This window comes from Myxine glutinosa, chromosome 5 (genome assembly GCF_964187855.1).
Source record: "Myxine glutinosa chromosome 5, kmMyxGlut1.1, whole genome shotgun sequence".
Lineage (NCBI taxonomy): Eukaryota > Metazoa > Chordata > Myxini > Myxiniformes > Myxinidae > Myxine > Myxine glutinosa.
The window spans coordinates 165,216,620-165,239,520 of NC_136265.1; the positions used below are offsets into that span (position 1 = coordinate 165,216,620).

The 22,901-nt window shown below is 48.6% G+C and overlaps 1 protein-coding gene across 3 annotated transcripts in view; it reads right to left on the reverse strand.

Moving 5' to 3' along the window:
* Window positions 1-22,901, reverse strand: part of LOC137426802 (C-signal) — an 87,615-nt gene that overhangs the window by 41,541 nt on the left and 23,173 nt on the right. For 2 of the 3 annotated variants that reach the window (XM_068115716.2, XM_078779013.1), the window contains one exon: window positions 7,471-7,658. In XM_068115716.2, the coding sequence (XP_067971817.1) occupies window positions 7,471-7,658 (188 nt within the window). Of the gene's footprint in view, window positions 1-7,470; window positions 7,659-21,191; window positions 21,347-21,457; window positions 21,588-22,901 lie in introns of those variants that run through there. The other variant, XM_078779012.1, reaches the window with a different exon arrangement.

Below are 22,901 nucleotides of genomic sequence, written 5' to 3' on the forward strand. Positions count from 1 at the left end.
CTGTAAAGTTACAAGGGGGCATAGAGGACCTGACGCAGGAGGTGGAACAGCTGACGGTGGGACAGACTGAGTTAGTGGAGCAGGTACAAAGGAACACTGCGGTATTAGGAGGGTTAAAAGCGACACAAAACGACATAAAAAACGACTTGGTAGCGACGAAGAGGGAATGTCAGATGGTACGTGAGGGACTGACAACGAGGTTGGACGAGGTGATAGAGGTAATGGAGACGAAGGACCGGCAGGTGAGGACGCACATGGAAACGGTCAAGGTAGCCTTAGAGGACGAGCTTGAGGAGACGTACCGGGACATAAAAGAGGTGAAGCAGAAATTAGAAGAAGTGGAAGAAGGGGTGAGCGAAATTAAGAAGCGACGGAGAGGGGATAAGAAAGAGATAAAAGAGGAAATAAAAGAATTGGTCCAAAGTCTGTGTTTGGATCGTGATGATGTGCTCATTAACCGGATGAGGGATTCGCAGGTGATGGAGGAGAAGTGAAGAGGAAGAGGACCCGGTGTAAGTGGTGACCAATATGGTCGTGCGTATGATGCGCCAGGTGATTCAAGAAGCTTGGGGGTCGAGATGGACCCGGGTGTTCGTGAGAGGCCGTTGGTGAAGTGTGCGACAGGTCTGGTGTGCGAAAAAGGAGGTGTGCGAGAAAGTCCGACTCTGGGGTGTGTGAGGAAAAAGTGCGTGCCAAGGAGTGAGGGTGCTGGCGAGAGTGAGTCGGTCGTAGCGCGTGTGCGAGGGAGCACATGGAAGCGCGGTGTGGTAAGTGTTACAGAGGGTGTGACGGGAGAGTGTGCGCAAGAGTGTGCACGAGAAAGGTGTGTGACGGACAGGTGCGTGGGGAAAGAGTGCGCTGTCGAGAGTAAGGGTGAGTGCGCTGTCAAGAGTGGAGGTGAGAGTAGTAAGAGTGACACGGAGCGTGAGTTGGTTGTGACAGGTGAGAAAGGAAGCACACCTGGAATGGTAGAGCGTGAGTGGGAATGCACGCTGGAATTGGTAGTGAGGCACGTGGTTGGGTGTGCGAGTGAGGGCACACCTGTGATTGTCACAGAGGAGGTGACCGAGGAGGGGGCGCGAAGAGGTGTGTTGGTGAGGTGTGCGACCAGCGAATGTGTGCCAAAGTGTTCGGTGGTCGGGTGTGTGACCAAGGCTGTGAGTGGAGTGAGTGTGCCTGGGTGTGTTGGAGAAGGTACGACGAGGAGCATGGAAACAGCTGCATGTATGAGCAAGAAAGGGGTAGCGTATGCTTGTAAGCATCCAGGTGAGGCATCGACGGTAACCGGGTTAGAGGTTAGGTCGACTTTTAGCCGAAGCGGGCCCTCGGTGCGTGCCGGGCTTCGCGTGCCGCGAGAACCAGCGGGGATCCGAGCCACGGCGGGTTCGAAAGGACCGCCGTGCGCGATCCACGCTGGGCCTCGCGTGGAACGGCCGCGTCCGGGCTCCACCAGGCGGAGCGGGCAGCCCGATAGGAAGGGTCGTCATGGCGACCCCTTTTTGTTGAGACGTGCCGGCAGGTCGAGGTCGGGACATTGGATGGCTCCACGCCAAGGTGTTGCGTGGGGTCTCGGGCCGGGTAAGCCCCCGTCCCTGCCCCGAATGCGGGACGTATCCAGCCGCTGGCACCAAACAACCCGCATTCATTGCTCGGCTTTACGAAGCCGGGCTTTGGACAGGAATTGGCGCACCGAGAGGCATTAGTAAGTAGACTGTGTGATGAGGTTAGTGTTTTGGCCCCGAAATTAGAAAAAAACAAAATTTGATGATTGGCAAAGGATTGGCAGTAATGATTGGCAGATGATGAGTAGTGATTGGCAAATTTTTGATTTGTTGAAATTTGATGTGCAAAATTGGTAGTGGGAGATGCCCGATGTGGTGGGATGGCAACTCTGTCATCCCTCACAAAGTGGGGCAAATGCGCTATAGCTTATGGGGTGTATGGCAGTGAAAACTAGCCCGGGTGGGTTAGGTTGTATTGATAGGGATCTAGCGAAGATGACATTAGGTAACGTTAAGTTTAGTTAGTGACTGATACCTGTAGTGGGGACGCAGGTAGATGAGAATGGATGATAATGACGTGGGAGCGCTGAGTGTAAGGGAAGACGGAGGAGCGCGAGTTTTAGAAGGGAGTAGACAGAGCAGATGATGCAGTATGAATGGAAGTGCTGGTGAGCAGCTTCAAATGAGGCATCGGTGAGCCAATGCTCCGAGGTGTGTGTGAGTGTACAAGTGATGAATGAGAGAGCATTGCGGATGAGTGTCATGGTGAGTAGTGAGTGTTGTGGATCAGCGCGAATGCGCTTGGGGAGAGAAGGGTGCAGGTGGCACCAAGAGTGAGAGCACAGGTGTGCAAGTACAGGTGTGTGGAGAGAGTTGGAGTAAGTGGTACGGAGTGGTGTGCATGGTGCGAAGGTGTGGATGGGGGAAGAGTGGACCCCTTTCACGAATACCCGGGGCGGGTAGTGTAAGTGTTAGGTAGAGGGTATAGGTAAATTGTGGTTGGATATTGGCATTTGTGGTGCGGTTGCAGAATGGTATTGTGGATGGGTGCATTAGTGTTGTGGAAACGGCTGGGCGTGTAGCCTGTTAGTGTGTGTAGTTGGTTTGGGCACTCCACCACTGTGAGGATGTCGGCCAGGTGAGGCCGCAGGTGGGCTCTGGGAGCCGTTAGTGTCAGTGGGTGCCTGAGGATCCCGGGTGTGGATCGGGCAGCCCAGTGCCAGAGAGGGCACCGAGTGGGGAGAGCGCCAGAGGGCCTTCCCCAGGTAGATAGGTTAGGGTGAGGAGCAGGTAAGCTCGGGTGGCAACTACAGTGGTGGAGGTGTGCAGGTGGGTAGACCTGCTGGGAGAGCTACACGTCACAGCCCAGAAATTGTGCGAGGGCACCGGGAGATGAATCGGGGGAGTGAGACCCCAAATTGAAAAGCACCACCGTTTGGTCAATGGGAATTGGTTTTTAGAACCCATAGTGTAAGAGGGCCAATGGTTTGGCAGGAGAAAGACCCCGGGTAATGTAAAGTTGTTAAAGTCATTTAGGAAATAGTTAGGATTGATGAACCTGTCGCACCATACGCAGCCACTTACCTGTGGTGAGGATGACTCCACACCTGTGTTTTCTTTGTTCTGTGTGCAGGAAATGAGAATTGCTGTGTGGATTGGTGAGACGCATCACGACGTGGATGAGACATTGGGGTGATTCCATCTCTCCCTCCTTAGGAGGGACTGATGATGAATTGGTGATGGCAAATTTGGCTGTTGAGTTGGAGATGGCAAATTGTGATGAGAGTTGGAAATGGCAAATTTGATTGGTTAGGAGGGAGAGAAGACGAATTTGGTTTATGGGAGGAACGGGGAAGACAGTAGGGACGTTTGTTGATTTGTAAAGTAGATGTTTATGGGTAGTGTTGTGTTTTGTGGATACAGTAAGGGGTAAGGGAGGGGCAATGTAGGTTACCTGGTGGGGGGGGGGGGCGTACGGTAGGAACGTACCTGTCTCACCTGGTTCCCATGTGCCCCCAGTGTGCATTACCTTACATTGCATGCACTTTTGTGCCCTTACCACCTTACTCACTTGTCTTCTCCTTTTGTCTCCCACCTCCGAGGCTCTGGCTTTGGGGCAGAGAGAGAGGAGAGAGAGGTGCTGGCTCCGCAGTTGTGGGCCTGCACTTTCGCTGCTTGCTGCCGGGATCGATACACCATATGGACCGCAATTTTTGTGGCCGCCCACCATGGACCGCAGTTCTTTTGCGGGCAAGCACCACCCGTGGATGGACCTCTGGGTCAACGTGGCACCTATGCCATAGAGGTGAACCACTTTTAGTTGGCCCCCTGACGGCCACAATACAGAAATGGACGCGGTTGGCGCCTTTCTTTATTTTTGAAAGAAGCCAGAAGGCCAAGTGCACCACACGAAGGCAAGACCAGCGGCAGAACATCGGCCGGCTGCGACACCACCGGTGATTATTGAACACTTGATTGGTGCACCGGATGGTGCTGACTGTGTTATGGGGTGGTGCTTTTGGTGCTTGAACGGGGTGCTCTGCACATTATTAAAGGCCGTAGGGCCACAGAGCACTCGTGGGTTGGTGTATCGATGCTGGCATGCGTGCTCTCTCTATGCATAACATCTGCATGTGTTCCTCCAAAAACAGGTCCTGGATCGTAGTGTAAATATCAGTGTAGTCTTGTGTAAATAATGCTCCCTACCGGCTGTATGTTTAGTGTGAGGATTCTTTCCGCGATTCGGTTATCCTGTGGGTGTGTTTCTGTGAGGAGAAGGGTGCAACGTCGCAGGGGGACATATTTACTCATTTGTGAACATCTGTAAAACTGTCGCACTCAGGGTTGAGTTAATAGTAGAGGGAACTACATCTGAGTGCCACACTAACGTAGGTAAAGATTTATCGGGTCGGGACGCCCCGAGGTAGAGAAGGGTGCAATGTTGCGGATATGGGATTTGGCCTCCATCCATATCCGCTTGTAAATATTCCCCTATTTCCCCAATACTCCCCAACTATCCCCAATCCCCCATTCCCTAGTCCCATTGTCTGCAAACAACACTCTGTAGCCCCGACCTTCCCCTTTTTCCCCCATTAAATGTCGTGCCCAGGTTCACCGCATCTCACGTAGACAACTATAGGACATCTTGCTAGTTATTCTTAGTCTATGTCAGTTAAGGTCTCGTTTCCATTAATTCTGACTCTTCGTTGCACCAGAATGTGATTGTATGGCACCAGTAGTAAGTTTCGGACCTCCCAATACCTCCCCGCATCTCTTCCTCATGAAACAACAACACCAACAACAACAACAGCGGCGCGGGGAGTGCGCGTCCTCACTCCGGCTTGGTTAGCCGCCATTGAGCATGTGCTCCGACGGGGTTACCACGCAGGGGCTCACTGTCAGCTCCTCGTCAAGGGCGGAGCCCGGTAACCCCCCGCACCCAATAAGGAGCGGCGGACCGATTCCATCTGGGGCGGAGCTAACGAGCCGAGGGCGTGTCACTCCCCGCTGGACATGCGCAGGAAGACGGAGGTGACGTCAGATGCGCCTCAGCTACGAAGAAGAAAGGACGCCACCTCCTAGCGCTGAGAGATACCTCCCGCATCTCTGGACCGGACCGGGTCGATTCTGCCCCTGAGCCAAGGTGCACCTTGAGCCATCGACTGCCTGCCCTCCCCTGCCATCAATCCCCGTGTGAGTCAGTCTTGTCCCGTTTGTCTGTGGTCTGTCGGGAATAAGATAAGACCGTGTATAAGTGCCCATCTTTCTGTGCTGTACCTCTTGTGCCGTGTAATCTAAACGTTCTGCATAACCCATATTATATCCTCCTCCGGAGGTCTTGAGAACTGTACCCCTGGTGTCATGTCATTTAACCCAGCCGTTGTGTCCTTTCCTTCATTGATCTAGCGTAGCGCGACTTAGTCAACGTTCGAGTGTAATCGGGTAACTTGTGCGAACACGGCGGCCATTCCGCTCGGTCAAGCAACATCTAAGTCGTGTCCGTAACAATATATATATATATATATATATATATATATATATATATATATATATATATATATATATATATATATATATATATATATATATATATATATATATGTATATATATATGTATATATATATATATATACACATATATATCATGTTTTGTTTTGCACCAAAGAACAATAACAAACTTAGTTTGTTGCAGGTATCGTTCTTCAAAATGTGCCCAGGGTTTCTGGACCACCTTGTATATACTGTTGTGGATATGAGGATTGTGTTTTTTTTATTGCTTTATTCTGGACCCTCCTGCCTCCAGTCTGTGTATAAAGGTCAAAGGTCATTCCGTAGTTATTTCATCAGCACCCACGTAGCCAATAATAGATTTCCCCCTTGTTGACAGTTATTTCCTTATTCTGTGTAGTAGGCTAAGGATTTGTTTTCCATTAATTGACACTCCATTGCACCGAATTCAAATAGATAGATCCCCTTTCATTTTCAATTAATAAAGCTGCAATTGCCAACTGCATTCTCCGAGACTCCATTAGCCACGAGGTAGGCTCGGAGAAGAAGGGGGAGGAGCTGCCGAATCCTGGGCGTGCCCGCCCATCGTCATCAAGGGTGGAGCCAGAGGGCCGTGCCGACCAATCAGGGCCGAGGCGAGCTCACCGATGGGCGTGTTCTAGAGGCCGGCGGCTTGATTTGCCGCGGCGTTATAAGAAGCGCACGCGGAAGCCGTTAAAAAGAAGCGCGGGGGAAGCCTTTGACACAAGTGCGCAAGAGTGATGAAAAGGAGTCCTGAGAAAGCACACGACGTCTCCACGGCAGCAGTTTGAACCACAGGAGCTTGAACCACAGCAGCTTGAACCACAGCAGCTTGAACCACAGCAGCTTTGAACCATCGCAGCTTTGACCGCTGCAGCTTGAGCGTTGACGGCAGGTTGCTGTTGAGGAAGGGTGGCGGCTGCTCCCTCCCGGCCCGGCCGTCCTCTGGTCCGAGCTGAACCTTCCTCCCGGTCCAGCCAATCGTTCCTGCCTCCAATCCCCATTCGTGTGAGTCCGTCTTTGTTTGTTCTGTCCTGGGTTAAGTAAGACTGCATAGATAAGCTAGAATTTTCACTGTGTCCTTCTGGTCCGTCCCTCTGTCTGTCTTTATTTTATTATCTTTCCTTCTTCCTTGGTTTCTTTCAATCCTGTAAATAGTAATAAATAATAATCGTATTTCAAACCTTTTTGTCTCCTTCTTCTTCACATCCGCGTCGTCTTTGTCTTTTCCCAATTGAACATCTGTGGCACGATTTGGCCCACGTTTAAGGAATCGGGTCTTAGTCATTGTAAAAACGGTTCGGGCCGCGGCGCCATCCGCTCGGCAAATTAACATGTTACCCGCGGTCCGTAACAATACGTACTGTATACAATAGGCATTAATTGGGACAAAAATAACATTACAATTCCACCAATTCAGAAACGGCTTAATCTTAATTGTAAAATAATAACTGATGTTTTAGCCTCAATATGGCCTTCAACACAGAATACAAGACACCAAAATGATCATAGATAAATGTTACCTTGAGGGAAGAATGAAATTTAGAGGTCTTTGGAAGCCGGCATGCTGCATGCAAAAATGGACTATGTCCCAAAAAACAACACCTTTAGAATGTACCATACATTCTCCTTTCCTCTTCTACCCTACCTCACTTCTCAAACATTTCCATGTCTCAATTACCCTTTGAGGCCATGTGTTAATTCTATACACAAATTAAACATGGCAGACCACCTATCCACCTTTCCATAGCTTCTGCCCACCTCCCCCACCCCCATACCACTGGCCTCCAGAGATACCGCATTCCACAGTTATAAGGATGCATTGGAACCGTCTCCACTATTTAATAATCCACTAACAACTGCAACAGTATTAGCAGAATGGAGCTCGACTTGCATATGGTGATGGAACGTGTTTCAGCCGTGAATCGAGCCACTACACCTTGGTTATTAGCAGAGGCCCCACCACGTTTGTCTGGAAGGTGTGGTTCATGCCTTGAGAAGACACCGAAGAAAGGGAACCACGCTCAAGCACAGCTGCACTGTTGACGAGCAGGTCGAGCCCAGTTTTTCCAACCATCCCTTCTACCTTGTTTGCCATAGTTGCAATACTCTGTTCATCCGTCACATCTGGGGCAAGATCAGAGCAGAACAGTAAATTTACATCATCAATGTAGAGCACCGATTCCCTCATTAAAAATAGGGGCAATGCCCCTGGGCTCACCTGTTGAAACCAGGGAATCACTGGTAGGTGTGGATGACCCACAAAATATGCAACAGAGAAGAAAGTAAATACCTATTTTGGGAGGGAAACCTCTGATTTTAAAAAAAGTGTCGTGAACAAACTTTGGTACATCACAGGTGATGAAGGTTGTGGTGAAGTTTCATCAAAATTATGTGTAGTTTTGGAGAAGAAAGCAAACATTCGGGGTCTGCCTAGCAGGCACGTAAGACATCGGCCATGATAAAGCTCGCAGTGTTAAGTGTGGAAGGGTTCTGAGGAGATTGTGGCTGGCTCAATAGCGCAGTGGGCTGTTGACGCGTTATCAACGGAGGTCCGTGGTTCGAGCCCCGCATTGAGTCAGAATTTTTTCACACTTAGCCCCTCGCAGGAATTTGATTTCTGTTTATAAAATTGTATTTGAATTAATCTTCAATTCATTTCTACTTATTCACACATACATACGCAAGCATAAACGTACGCTAACATTCGGGGTCTGCCTCGCAGGCACGCAAGACATCGGCCATGATAAAGCTCGCAGTGTTAAGTGTAGAAGGGTTCTGAGGAGATTACGGCTGGCTCAATAGCGCAGTGGGCTGTTGACGCGTTATCAACGGAGGTCCGTGGTTCGAGCCCCGCATCGAGTCAGAATTTTTTCACACTCAGCCCCTCGCAGGATTTTTGATTCCCGTTTCTAAAATTGTATTTGAATTAATCTTCAATGCATTTCTACTTATTCACACATACTTACGCTAACATTCGGGGTCTACCTATCAGGCACGTAAGACATCGGCCATGATAAAGCTCGCAGTGTTAAGTGTGGAAGGGTTCTGAGGAGATTGCGGCTGGCTCAATAGCGCAGTGGGCTGTTGACGCGTTATCAACGGAGGTCCGTGCTTCGAGCCCCGCATCGAGTCAGAATTTTTTCACACTTAGCCCCTCACAGGAATTCGATTCCTGTTTATAAAATTGTATTTGAATTAATCTTCAATGCATTTATACTTATTCACACATACATACGCATGCATATACTTACGCTAACATTCGGGGTCTGCCTCACAGGCATGTAAGACATCGGCCATGATAAAGCTCGCAGTGTTAAGTGTGGAAGGGTTCTGAGGAGATTGAGGCTGGCTCAATAGCGCAATGGGCTGTTGACGCGTTGTCAACAGCGGTCCGTGGTTCGAGCCCCGCATCGAGTCAGAATTTTTTCACACTTAGCCCCTCGCAGGAATTTGATTCCTGTTTATAAAATTATATATATACAGATGTGTATATATATATATATATATATATATATATATATATATATATATATATATATATATATATATATATATATATATACATATATATATATACATATATATATACGTATATATATACGTATATATGTGTGTATATATACAGACTTGGTATTTAATATGGAATCTTTTTTTTCTGGGGGTGAACTTACTTTTCAAGATGTCTTAGAACCAAAAGTTCATTAGAATTATGTTGAAATTATTCTAGATTTTGTTAATGTGACCTTTAAAAGAAACAAAAACCACATTTGACATTTCGAAGCAAATAAATTGATCCTTGAAAGTGATGTAAACTGATATCGAACTCAATTCACGGACAGTACTGTGTTAAACTTCTGTACGTTTTCCAGAAGTATCTCTTTATTTTGCACATTAGCCAAAAAAAATTCTAACAAAAACAAAAGTTAAATTACGACTGGGATTACGGACAGTAAAATTACAGTTCAGTACTTCGTGTAACCCCCACGAGCATTCAGGAGAGCACGTACACGTTGAGGCATGCTGTGTCATGAGATTAGCCAAGGTTTGGACAGGAATCGCTTGCCATGCAGTGACAATAGCCTGCTGCCATTCACGTACAGAGGTCGGCTGCTGGTCCAAGTGGTCGATTTGATGCGTTAATTCTGCCCACAAGTTCTCTATCGGATTCATATCCGGGGACATGGCAGGCCACTCCATATGCTCTACACCACGGTCAGCAAGAAAGTGTTGGATCATGCGAGCACGATGAGGCCGTGCATTGTCATCTCGGAAGACAAAGTTTCCTCGAAAGGCTGCACGAGCAAATGGAAGCAATGTTTCTTCCAGAATGGCCCTGTACTTGAACTGGTTCAGGTTTCCATTCAGAACAACCAGGTCAGTTTTGCCCCCTGCATGAAAAGCAGCCCAAACGGTCACCCCACCACCTCCAGCTTGGACTCTTGGCACTATACAATCTTTGTTGTAGGCTTCATGCACTTGTCTGTGCACTCGGACGCGGCCATCTTGACGATACACCAGAAATGTAGACTCGTCACTGAAGATCACGTGATTCCAGTGTCCTCGCTGCCATTGGCGGTGCTCTCTGGCCCACTGCAATCGGCGCTGGCGGTGTTGTCTGGTCAGGTGTGGCTTTCTCAGGGGACGCCTGGCACGATAGCCTGCTTGAACCAGTCGTTGGTTGACTAGCCTTCTGGATACAGGCACATTTGTCAGTTGCTGCCACTCAGCCCTAAGCCGATTAGCTGACTTGGTACGGCCATTGCGGACTAACCGGTGCAGCTGGCGATCATCCCTCCTTGTGTTTCTGCTGGGACGTCCTGGCCTCGGTATTGGAGTAGGGACACCCCTCTGAGCATTTCGTTTCAGGATCTTTGACACCTGACCTTGAGTGATGCCATACTGCCGAGCAATAGCACGCTGTTTCATGCCGTAATTTCGTAAAGCCACCACTCCATGACAAACAGCGTTGTCGAGTTGACGGACCATCTCCAGAGGAAGCGACAATAACTTTTGGAGACGCGCAGCAGTTGTTTTCCACAAATACAGAATGCAACAACCCTTGTATACCCGACTGTGAAGCCAATCATCAAATGCACCTGTCCATACATTTTGCCACGCCACCTGTGATATAATCCTGTTGTTGACTTCTTGCTGCGACAGACAATCAGTGACATGGTTCTTTTAACAAATAAATCACCAAAGTGTAAAAGAAACTCACCAGATTGATATACTGAGTTAAGAAAGTAAACCCAAGTCAAGAAAAAATATATATTCCATATTAAATGCCAAGCCTGTATATATATATATATATATATATATATATATTTATATATATATATATATATATATATATATATATATATATATATATATATATATATATATATATATATTGTAACGGTTTTGAGAAGTGTGTAACGAATTTGAGAAGTGTAACGGTTTTTGAGAAGTGTAACAATCTTGGAGGAAGTGTAACGAATGTAAAAAGTATGGTTTTGTTATGTGTAACACCCTGTTAATGTAAATAATGGTCGCAGCCGTCCTCCTAGTTAATTCCATGAAACTTACACGCAGGTCACGATATATCTTTTTTAAATAGTGTATTTCCTTATTCTATGTAGGTTAAATATGTGTTTCCCACTCGATTGACTTTGCATTGTATCAAACAAAATAAGCGTAGGCCCTTGCAATTTCCCCAAACATCTCCGCTCTCCAAAGTTCCTTTCAAAAGGGTGCGAGTTGTGTTCAATCCCGCAAGCCGCCATTGCCCATGTGCTAATCTCGGAGAAGAAAGGCGTGTCTCCACCTCGTCATAGAGGGGAGGAGTGAGCCAGAGGGTCGCATGGCCAATCAGCACCGCGGTGAGCGACCCGGTAGGCGTGCCCTCGCAGCCGGCGGCTTGATTCCGCCCGAGGTGATAAAAGCGACTGTAAGGGACTGCTTTACCAGATGACTTGGGAGATGACCTGGGAGATGAGCGAAGAGGCGGCACCAAGAGGAGCGGTGAGATGCGAAACGCTCCAAGCCAAAGGGGAGAGGTACTCGGCAAGGAAACCAGCTTTGGAGAGACGCGCTGAAAGGAGGGAGACGGCTCCACCAGAAGAAGAGCAGGTGTGCCGAACCAGCGCGTGACGTCTACAGCAGCGGATACGCGACGGAGGGTTTTCCCGCCAAAAACCGCGAGGAATTGAGAGCTGCTGCCTCCGACCTTGCCTCCCTCTCAAGCAATCCACCTCAAGCCCTACCTGCCTGCAATATCCCCTGTGTAAGTGTGAACGTCCTGTCCTACTCGTTGTCTTGGGATTAAGTAAATTGAATAGAATAAGCTAACGATGCACTGTGTGGCTGCTTTTTCCATCCATTGCTTGTAAATAATTTTGGTCGCTCTTCTTTTTGCTTGTGTGTGTATAATAAATCTGTTCTTCCTCCGTACTCTGTCTTTTTCTCTTTTCCTTCTCTTTCGGTCGCTTTAGAGGTTTCCCGATTGAATATCTGCGGTGCGATCTGGTCAACGTCGGGTGGAATCGGGTTCTAATCGGGGAGTAACTGTTCGGACGCGGTAATACACCACCGCTCGGTCAATATAACATCTAAAACCGCGTCTGCAACAATTGGTTGTCAGGAGTTGGATTCGGACCTGGGACTAAATTTGTTAGGCCCAAATTTTGGAACACCAATTGTACTATTAGAGTAACAATTGGTGTCGAGGAGTGAGATCGGACCCGAAGCGCGTTTAACGCGCTCAAAATTACAAGCTGCCGAAATTTATTTTGTTTTATAAAACCCGAATTTTGAGATCGCGCCATGGACAATCAAGGCGATCGGATGTCGGTGGGGGAGATAGACGGGTTAAGGGTAACCCAGGACTTAGGGGAAGAAAGGGAGGAGGAGAGCAATGAGGAGGCGGTTGAGGGGGTATCAGACGCGCAAAATGGCGCCTCGCACATGGCCACGCCGCCCGCGACCGTAGCAGCGCCGCTGGTGGATTCGAACCTTTTCTTCCTGCAAATGAGGGCCCTTATGGGACAAATGGGAGACCAAATTGGAGGTTTGAAAAACAGTATGGAGGCTCAGGGTGAGCGATTGGAAGCAAAAATGGATGCCATGATAGACAAAACAAGGTGTGATCGGGGAAAATTGGAGGGAATAAATGACCGGGCCAAAGAAGTAAATGAAGGACTGGCGAGGGACAGAGTCGCACATGAAGCAAGGGAGGAGCAGAGGGACAGAGACCGCAAGTTGGGCGAAAGGGTCCCACAGGTGCACGACGAGGTAAAGCGGGTCGAAAAGCGCTGGTTGAGCGAAGCAGAGGAAAGCACGGGTACAATGACGGGGGTAGAAATCGCGACACGGGGTTTGGAAAAGCCGGCGACCGCTGAGGTAGAGGAGGGTGTTTTATTAAAGCCAACGGTCGTCGAGGTGAGTAAAGAAAAAGCGGAAGTGGGCATTGAAATTGAAGAGATGACGGAGGTAGCCCGGGAATTGCAGGGAGAAATGGAAAATGTACAAAGTCCCTGCTCAAATCATGATGCTGTACTCGCTAATCCAAATGGAAGTTTGCAGGTTTTGGTGCAGGGAGGAAGAAGAACCCCGAAGGTGAGACGTGCTGTTGTGTATTGTGCGGGGAGATTTTGTAAGAGGATGTTTGGCGACAAAAGAATTTTCGCGTGCTTGGGATCGAGGAGGCATCCGGGCGTTGGTGAAGGGTCCCGTGTGAGTGAAAATGGCACGCGTGGGAGGAAAAAGTGTGCGTCGGCGAGTGGGTGTGTTATAAAGTGTGGGAGTGAAACCGAGTACGAGCGAGAATGCACGTCGGTGTGTACGGGGTGTGACACAGGGAGTGAGAGCAATACGGAGTGTACGTGCGAGAGTGAGTGTGACACGGAGAGTAAGGTGGTGGTGGAACGTGTGCGAGGAAGCACACCTGAGTTGGTTGTGGCACGGGTGTGGGAGAGCCCATCTGAGCGCGTTAGTGGGTGGACGCAAGAGTGCACGCCCATGGTGAGTGTTACGGAGGACGTAACGGAGGAGAGGTGTGGACCGAGGTGTGCGCAAGAGTGCGCGCGAGAGGTGTGGTGTGTAACAGGGAGAGCGTTGGTGGAAGGTACGGACGGCGTTGGAACGCCGGGTTTTGTGAGGGTGAAAGGGGTAGCGTATGCTTGTAAGCATGCAAGTGAAGCATCGACGGTAACCGGGTTAGCGGTGAGGGCGACGGATAGCCGATGCGAGCACTCGGTGCGAGGGGTGCTTTGTTGGGTGCGAGGCCCGGCGCGGGTCGATGCTGCGTCGCTTCTCTTCGAAGCGTCGTTGCCGATTCGGGCTTGGCCCCGCCCCGCACGGTCGAGTCCGGGCTTTGTCGGGCGAGGCGACCGGTCCGGTTCAAGGGCGAGTGGGAGGAGGCGGAACGGTGCCCCCTCGTGGGGACGGGGTTCCGACCGGGGGAGATTGAGCCATCGGGCCCGGGACCGCAAGGTGCCGCGCCGAGATGGTGCGTGGAGCCTCGGTCCAACCAAACCACCTCCCTTGAACCGAAAGCCGGACGGATTCAACCTGCAGGCAACCAAAACAACCCGAATTCATTGCTCGGCTTTACGAACCGAGTTTAATGATGTCACGGCGCACCGAGAGGATCTAATAAGTAGACGGGTGATGAGGATAGTGTTTTGGCCCCGAAATTAGAAAAAAAGCAAAATTTGATGATTGGCAGTAATGATTGGCAGATAATGGGTAGAATTGGCAGTAAATGGAAAATTTTTGAATTGGCTGAAATTTGGTGTGCCAAATTGATAGTGGGACCTCCCCGATGTGGTGGGATGGCAAATCCATCATACCTCACAGAAGTGGGGCAAATGCGCAATAGCTTATGGGGTTGATGGCAGTGAAAACTAGCCCGGGAGGGTTAGGATATATCGTGTGTAGGGATCTAGCGAAGATGACATTAGGTAACGTTAAGTTTAGTTAGTGACTGATACCTGTAGTGGGGACGCAGGTAGTTTAGGGTGGATGATAATGACGTGGGAGCGCAATAGTTTAAAGGGACGACTGGGAAGCGCAAGTTTCAGAGGGGAGTAGTTAGCGGAGATGATGCCGTGTGTGTGAGGATTGAACAGGTGTGATTGAACAGGTGTGATTGCACAGGTGTGCAACTGAACAGGTGGATGGAGCAGTGTATGAGTGAGTGATGATGATGGGTATTGTGATGACCAAATGGTCCAGGAAGAAAGGAGGGTGCAGGTGGCACCAGGTGTGAGGGCACAGGTGTGCAACAGCAGGTATGGAGAATGGTAGTGTGGAATAAATGGAGTATTGGAATGGATGGTTGTGGAGTGAGTATGGTGGAAATTGTGGAGTGGAGTGGATGGTGCGAAGGTGTGAATGGGGGAAGAGTGGACCCCATCACGGATACCCGGGGCGGGTAGTGTAAGTGTTAGGTAGAGGGTACAGGTAAATTGTGGTTGGATATTGGCATCTGTGGTGCGGGTGAAAGAATGGTCTTTGGATGGGTGCATTAGTGTTGTGGAAATGGCTGGGCGTGTAGCCTGTTAGTGTGTGTAGTTGGTTGGGCGCTCCACCACTGTGAGGATGTCGGCCAGGTGAGGCCGCAGGTGGGCTCTGGGAGCCGGTAGTAGTTGTTGTGGATGGGGCCCGAGGATCCGGAGGACGGACCCGGGTAGCCCAGTGCCAGAGGGCACCAGTGGGGTGACAGAGCCAGGAGAGGGCCTTCCCCAGTTAGTTAGGTTAGGGTGAGGAGCTAGGTAAGCTCGGGTGGCAACTGCAGTGGTGGAGGTGTGCAGGTGGGTAGACCTGCTGGGAGAGCTACACGTCGCAGCCCAGAAATTGTGCGAGGGCACCGGGAGATGAATCGGGGGAGTGAGACCCCAAATTGAGAAGCACCACAGTTTGGTCAATGGGAATTGGTTTTTAGAACCCATAGTGTAAGTTGGCCAATGGATTGGCAGGGAGAGACCCCGGGTAGTGTAAAGTGTGGTAATGTCATTTAGGAAGTAGTTAGGATGAAGTCTCCTCGCACCATCTGCATCCACTCACCTGAGGTGACAGGTACTCCACACCATGCCATGTTTTGATTATTTTTTATGATGCAAATGTTTGGATTGTGAGACGCATCATGACGTGGGTGTGACATTGTGCGTAATTCCATCTCTCCCTCCTTATGAGGATTGATGATGAATTGGTGATGGCAAATTTTGAAGTCGAGGGATTGTGGAGACGAATTTGGTATAGAGGAAATATGGGGAAGACGTGACAGTAGTGACGAATTTGTAAATGGGTAGATTTTGTAAATATGGGGTAAGGGCAAGGGTAGTGTAGGTGACAGGGGGGTGACGTACGGTAGGGACGAGCTTTCTCACTTCGCCCTCCGTACGCATTTCGCCTTGCATTGCCTTATTGACGTGTACCCTTGTGACCTTACCCCTCGCTCAATTGTCTTTCTTTTGTCTCCCACATGACCTGTGCGCCATTGGGTGCCGAGGGGAGCGTGCGTGAGGTGGCCATTGTGCGCCCAAGATTCCTAGAACCAGCATGCATTGCGTTGATGTACCACTTTATGGACCGCTGTTCTGCGGCCAAGTACCACTTGATGGACCCCAGGTTCTGGGGCAGGGCACCTCTGTTGGAGACCGGCCATAGTGGCCAGGGAATCTTGCTCGCGGACCTCGGTAAGGTGGCACCTATGCCAAACAGGTGGACCACCCTTAGTTGGCCCCTGAGGCCCTAAATAAAAAAAACGAACACAAGTTGTGCTTTTTATTATGTCCAAATAGGCCGCATGAAGCCAGAAGACGTCGGGAAGAACATCGGCCCAGCAGAGAAAGTGAAGACCACCACCAGTTGTTTTGTTGTGTTTATTAAGCACCATGGTGACTGCGCACCGAGTGGTGCTTTGTGGTGCTTGTGGTGCTTTTGGTGCTTTTGGGTGCTTTGGTGGTATTGGTACTGGTGCATCGATGCAATGCGTGCTGTCTCCTCCCTCCCAACAGGAATTTCTTTTTCTTGTTCCCTAAGAAAGAAAAAAAAAAACACAGGTCCTGGGTTGCGTTGTAAATAAGAAATCACGTCATTGTAAATAATGCTCCCCACCGTAAATGTATAGTTTGAGAATAATTCCGTAATTCGGTTAGCTGTGGGCTTGAGTCTGTTAGACAGGGTGCAATGCAATAGGGGGACATACTTATTTGTGTTTTAAGATTGTCACACTCAGGGTCAGGTTAATTGTAGAGGGAATTACACCTACGTGTCACACTAAGTTAAAGTTTAGTAGGCCCGAGCCCGGGCCTGAAGAAAGGAGGGTGCAGTGTAACGGTTTTGAGAAGTGTGTAACGAATTTGAGAAGTGTAACGGTTTTTGAGAAGTGTAACAATCTTGGAGGAAGTGTAACGAATGTAAAAAGTATGGCTTTGTTATGTGTAACACCCTGTTAATGTAAATAATGGTCGCAGCCGTCCTCCTAGTTAATTCCATGAAACTTACACGCAGGTCACGATATATCTTTTTTAAATAGTGTATTTCCTTATTCTATGTAGGTTAAATATGTGTTTCCCACTAGATTGACTTTGCATTGTATCAAACAAAATAAGCGTAGGCCCTTGCAATTTCCCCAAACATCTCCGCTCTCCAAAGTTCCTTTCAAAAGGGTGCGAGTTGTGTTCAATCCCGCAAGCCGCCATTGCCCATGTGCTAATCTCGGAGAAGAAAGGCGTGTCTCCACCTCGTCATAGAGGGGAGGAGTGAGCCAGAGGGTCGCATGGCCAATCAGCACCGCGGTGAGCGACCCGGTAGGCGTGCCCTCGCAGCCGGCGGCTTGATTCCGCCCGAGGTGATAAAAGCGACTGTAAGGGACTGCTTTACCAGATGACTTGGGAGATGACCTGGGAGATGAGCGAAGAGGCGGCACCAAGAGGAGCGGTGAGATGTGAAACGCTCCAAGCCAAAGGGGAGAGGTACTCGGCAAGGAAACCAGCTTTGGAGAGACGCGCTGAAAGGAGGGAGACGGCTCCACCAGAAGAAGAGGAGCAGGTGTGCCGAACCAGCGCGTGACGTCTACAGCAGCGGATACGCGACGGAGGGTTTTCCCGCCAAAAACCGCGAGGAATTGAGAGCTGCTGCCTCCGACCTTGCCTCCCTCTCAAGCAATCCACCTCAAGCCCTACCTGCCTGCAATATCCCCTGTGTAAGTGTGAACGTCCTGTCCTACTCGTTGTCTTGGGATTAAGTAAATTGAATAGAACTAGGGCATGCCCGTACTATATATATATCTAAAAGTATATCCCCCCCCCTCTATTTACATGCAATGGTTTGGTCCAAAGCTAACGGCTTGCGAGTACGGTGACAATCCCCCCCCTCTATTTACATGAAATGGTTTGGTCCAAAGCTAACGGCTAGCGGAGTTTGGTAAAGAAATCGCCATAGCGTGCACAAATGCGCAGGAAAGCGAAAGATCGCAAATTAGTTTTAATTAGTTTTAAAACATAGTTTAACGCCAACATAGCGGCAACATAGTTTGCCAACGTGAAATAAATGAATACGCTCTCAAATGTGCCAAAAAAAAAAAAAAACGCTACCCGTACGCTCTACCCCGCCCGTACGCCCGTAAACAAAAAAAACAACGCTCTTCGCTTCCGCCCTTCGCTCTGACTGAATTGGGAGAAATAATGCGCATAAGAAATCGAGAAATTATTATTTTCTCCGGAAGAAATCGAATTACGTACCGTAATGGCGCACGCGCTGGGCTCAGCATCAGCTCGCTCTCACATCGGCCACGCCTACGCAATAACGCGTTCTGTGATTGGATGCCGGAAGTGCAGTCCTCACTGTCCGGAAGGTCGCAAATCGCAGTTACGATGAATCGCAAATTAGTTTTAATTAGTTTTAAAACATAGTTTAACGGCAACATAGTTTGCCGACGGGAAATAAATGAATACGCTCTCAAATGTGCCATCCGAGGCAGAGTGTGTTCGCCACGTTCGGCACACGCGATAGCTCGCTGCTCTCTGATTGGTTGAATCGTTTTTTGGACATAGCTCGGTAAGTAATTGTCCGATTAATATGAAACCTTGAAAAGGCACATCCTCGGGTCCCCAGCAATATACCTGGCAAGTTTCAAGTATATCGGACCGGTAGTTGTCGAGAAACAGCGGTCACAGACAAACAAACAAACAAACAAACATACACACAGAGATTAGTGGAATTATAGATAGATAAGCTAACGATGCACTGTGTGGCTGCTTTTTCCATCCATTGCTTGTAAATAATTTTGGTCGCTCTTCTTTTTGCTTGTGTGTGTATAATAAATCTGTTCTTCCTCCGTACTCTGTCTTTTTCTCTTTTCCTTCTCTTTCGGTCGCTTTAGAGGTTTCCCGATTGAATATCTGCGGTGCGATCTGGTCAACGTCGGGTGGAATCGGGTTCTAATCGGGGAGTAACTGTTCGGACGCGGTAATACACCACCGCTCGGTCAATATAACATCTAAAACCGCGTCTGCAACAATATATATATATATATACATATATATATATATATATATACAGTCACGTGAAAAAGTAAGTACACCCCATGTAAAGTTTTGACTTTTTCAACATACAGCTATTTGATCTTCATTTCAACAATATTGATAGATAAAGGTGATATAATACAACAAATATAATGAAACATTTACATTTTGTAGTCCATTGTATCATTTAAATAAACATAAATGCAAATTTCGCATGTGGAAAAAGTAAGTACACCCTTGGCTCTAACAGGTGGTATTGCCCCATTTGGCAGAAACAACCTCAAGTAGGCGTTTCTTATAACTGTCTACCAGTCTCTGACATCGACTGGGAGAAACTTTTGCCCACTCCTCCATGCATAATTCGTTCAGCTGTGCGATGTTTGAGGAGTTTCTTGCATGCACAGCTCGTTTCAAATCCCCCCACAACATTTCGATGGGATTTAGCTCCGGGCTTTGACTTAGCCATTCCAGAACACTCCTTTTCTTCCTTTTCAGCCATTCCTTGGTGGATTTACTGGTATGTTTAGGGTCATTGACATGTTGCAAGGTCCACCTTCGGTTGAGCTTCGACTTTCCGACAGATGGCCTCACATTATCCTCAAGCACCCTCTGGTACAATGAAGAATTCATAGTGGATTCTATGATGGTGAGCTGCCCAGGCCCTGATGCAGCAAAGCTGCCCCAAACCATAATATTTCCACCACCATGCTTTACAGTTGGTATCAGGTTCTTGTGGTCAAATGCTGTCTGGTTTTCGCTAAACATGTCTTCTGGTACTGTGGCCAAATACCTCTACCTTTGACTCATTTGTCCAGAGCACATCGTTCCAGAAGTGCTGGTCTTTGCCTCGGTGTTCATTGGCAAACTTTAGTCTTGCCCTGATGTTCTTTCTGGACAGCAAAGGTTTCCTCCTGGTACACCTCCCATGTAGATCAAATTTGTGCAGCCTCTTTCTTATGGTAGACTCGTGCACTTTGACATCAACAGAGGCAAGAGCTACCTGGAGGTCCCGTGATGACATTCTGGGGTTCTTCGAGACTTCTTTCAGCATTTTGCGGTCTGCTCTCGGGCTGAACTTGCTGGGGCAGCCTGGCCTGAACAAGTTGGCAGTTGTTTGGAATCTTCTCCACTTGTAGATGATCTTCCGGACAGTCGAATGATTGATTTCAAATTGTTTGGAGATCTTTTTAAATCCCTTCCCAGATTCGTAGGCATCTATAACTTTCTTTCTGAAGGCCTCAGAGAGCTCTTTTGATCTAGGCATGGTGACGCCGCACACTTAAACAACAAAGGGCAAACCAAACGAAATGTCTGAGGTTTAAATAAGACAGGTTCCTCCAAGAACCTCTCTGACGATGTTCTAATCATTTGCACCCGAGCTGGTGCACCCGATTCAAAATTTAGGTATTTGAAGTAGTGATAAATGTAGGGGTGTACTTACTTTTTCCACATGCGAAATTTGCATTTGTGTTTATTTAAATTTTACAATGGACTACAAAATGTAAATGTTTCATGATATTTGTTATATTATATCACCTTTATCTATCAATATTGTTGAAATGAAGATCAAATAGCTGTATGTTGAAATATGTTGAAAAAGTCAAAACATTACATGGGGTGTACTTACTTTTTCACGTGACTGTATATATATATATATATTGTTGTGGATCCGGGGGACGGCACTCCCATTAGCAAGGGGGAGTTAATCCCCTTGTCCTGTTAAGCTGGCCGTCCGCCGGTCCTGGAAGTATGACGTCACTTCCGGTCGGTGGTGAGTAGGGTTGTAAGCCCAATCCGTCTTACTACCTAATTACCACCACCGGCCGAAAGCGAGGAGATACTCCCACCCGGGGCGCAGCGTGAATGGATACATCGAGCGAAGCGATCTGCGACTCGGGCCGTTAACAAAAGACTAAACCCGATTCCGAGCGTTGGCCGAATCGTGCCACAGGTACTCAATTGGGAAAGGACTAAAGCGATCGGGGCAAGAAGAAACCAAAAGGGTAAGAAAGAACACAGGTTTATTCACTATTTACAAGAGGAAATGAAAGAAGGGAATATACAAGGAGAGGAAGAAGCAGATACACAGGGCAGCCTTAAAACAGTCTTATATTACCATACGCCCAGACAGAACAAACAGACTTACACGAAAAGGGAATGGCAGGAAGGAATGGCTGGAAGGGGGAGAAGGTCCAAGCAGATGGCAGGGCAGGAAGGTCCGGGCAGATCGCACAGCATCGAGGTCCGCTCCAGGTCGCGCTCTGGTCCACGCTCCGGGCTTGAGGCGAAACCCGGCGGCAGCTGCACATATCGGTTTCACGCTGTTGGACAATGCGAATATATGGCGGTATTGTCGTCGTCAACGGACCCACTCTCCTGCCTTACGATTCCAGCTGTATGCTCATCTGGTACCTCGTATCGCGGACCTTCGCACTCATCTCGTGAAGCAGTCCCTCCCAGTCGCTTTTATTGGGCGTTTCTGTATCCAGCCGCCGTCTCCTAGGACACGCCTACCGGTCGGCTCACCTCGGCCCTGGTTGGCTGGCGAGGGCTCGCTGGCTCCACCTCTTGAGGAAACATTGACAGGCCATGCCTCGTTCCTGGCGCTCGAACCCACTCCTCCCATTTTTCCTCCAAATTACCACGTGTTCAATGGCAGATTGGGGCCAGCAAACAAACCAAAACAAGGGGCAGCGAACGCTGCCATACCGCTACTGCACTTTGAAGAGAGAGAGATACAACAACAACAACATGCATTTTAAGGCCATTTTCCCTGATAGAGCGGGGGTTAGCCTTGCGGTCCCCATGACAATCTTCTCCATTTTGCCCTATTTTCTGCATCTCTCCTTGTTAACCCCCTTGCCCGCATTTCTTCTTCCACCATCTTTAGCCAAGTCTTTCTCGGTCTTCCCCGTCCTCTACTTCCTTCTACATTAACTTCCATCACTCTTCTCAACCAGTCACTTTCATCCTTCCTCAACACATGACCAAACCATCTCAACCTGTTCTTCTTCACAGCATCAATCACAGGCAATATTCCCATCATCTTTCGCAATTCATCATTTGTCTTCCTCTCTCTCAACGATACTCCGCACATCCATCGAACCATTCGCATTTCCACCCTTTCCAGCCTTCGTTGCTGCTCTACGTTCATTACCCATGTCTCGCTCCCATAAATCATAACACTTCTCACACATGCAGCATACACCTTTCCCTTCAGCTTCAGCGACACTCTCCTCATCAGCACGCCACTCAGTTCCCGAAACTTCTTCCATGCACATCTCACTCGAGCAACCGTTGCCGAGTCTGATCCACCTTCTCCATTCAGCATGTCTCCGAGGTCGCAAAATGTTTTCACACCTTCCAGCTTCACGCCGTCTCCAAGATCCAACTCAACATTTCCTCCATCTGCAACTCCCTCTGTGCACACCTTACATTTGAATGTAGCTGCCACACTGGTAAATGACCCGCTCAGACCACTACATTTTTGATGAACCCACTCAGCGCACATTGTACATTGAATGGAGATCACTCCGACACCCTTCCTGCACACAGCACACGGCCACTTCCCAGTTCTTTCCACCTCACCACATGCTTTACCACTTGCCATCACCTTCGTCTTTCCGATATTCACCTTCAGACCTTTTGTCTCCATACATTCCTTCCACTTGTTCATCTTTTCCTTCAGTCCATCCATACTTTCCGCAATCAACACCAGATCATCTGCATACAACAACTCCCACGGTAAACCCTCCTTTACGTTCTGAGCCAGCACCTCCATCACAGCTACAAATAGTAGTGGACTTAGTACCGACCCCTGATGCACTCCCACCTTCACCTCAAACTCACCACTGTT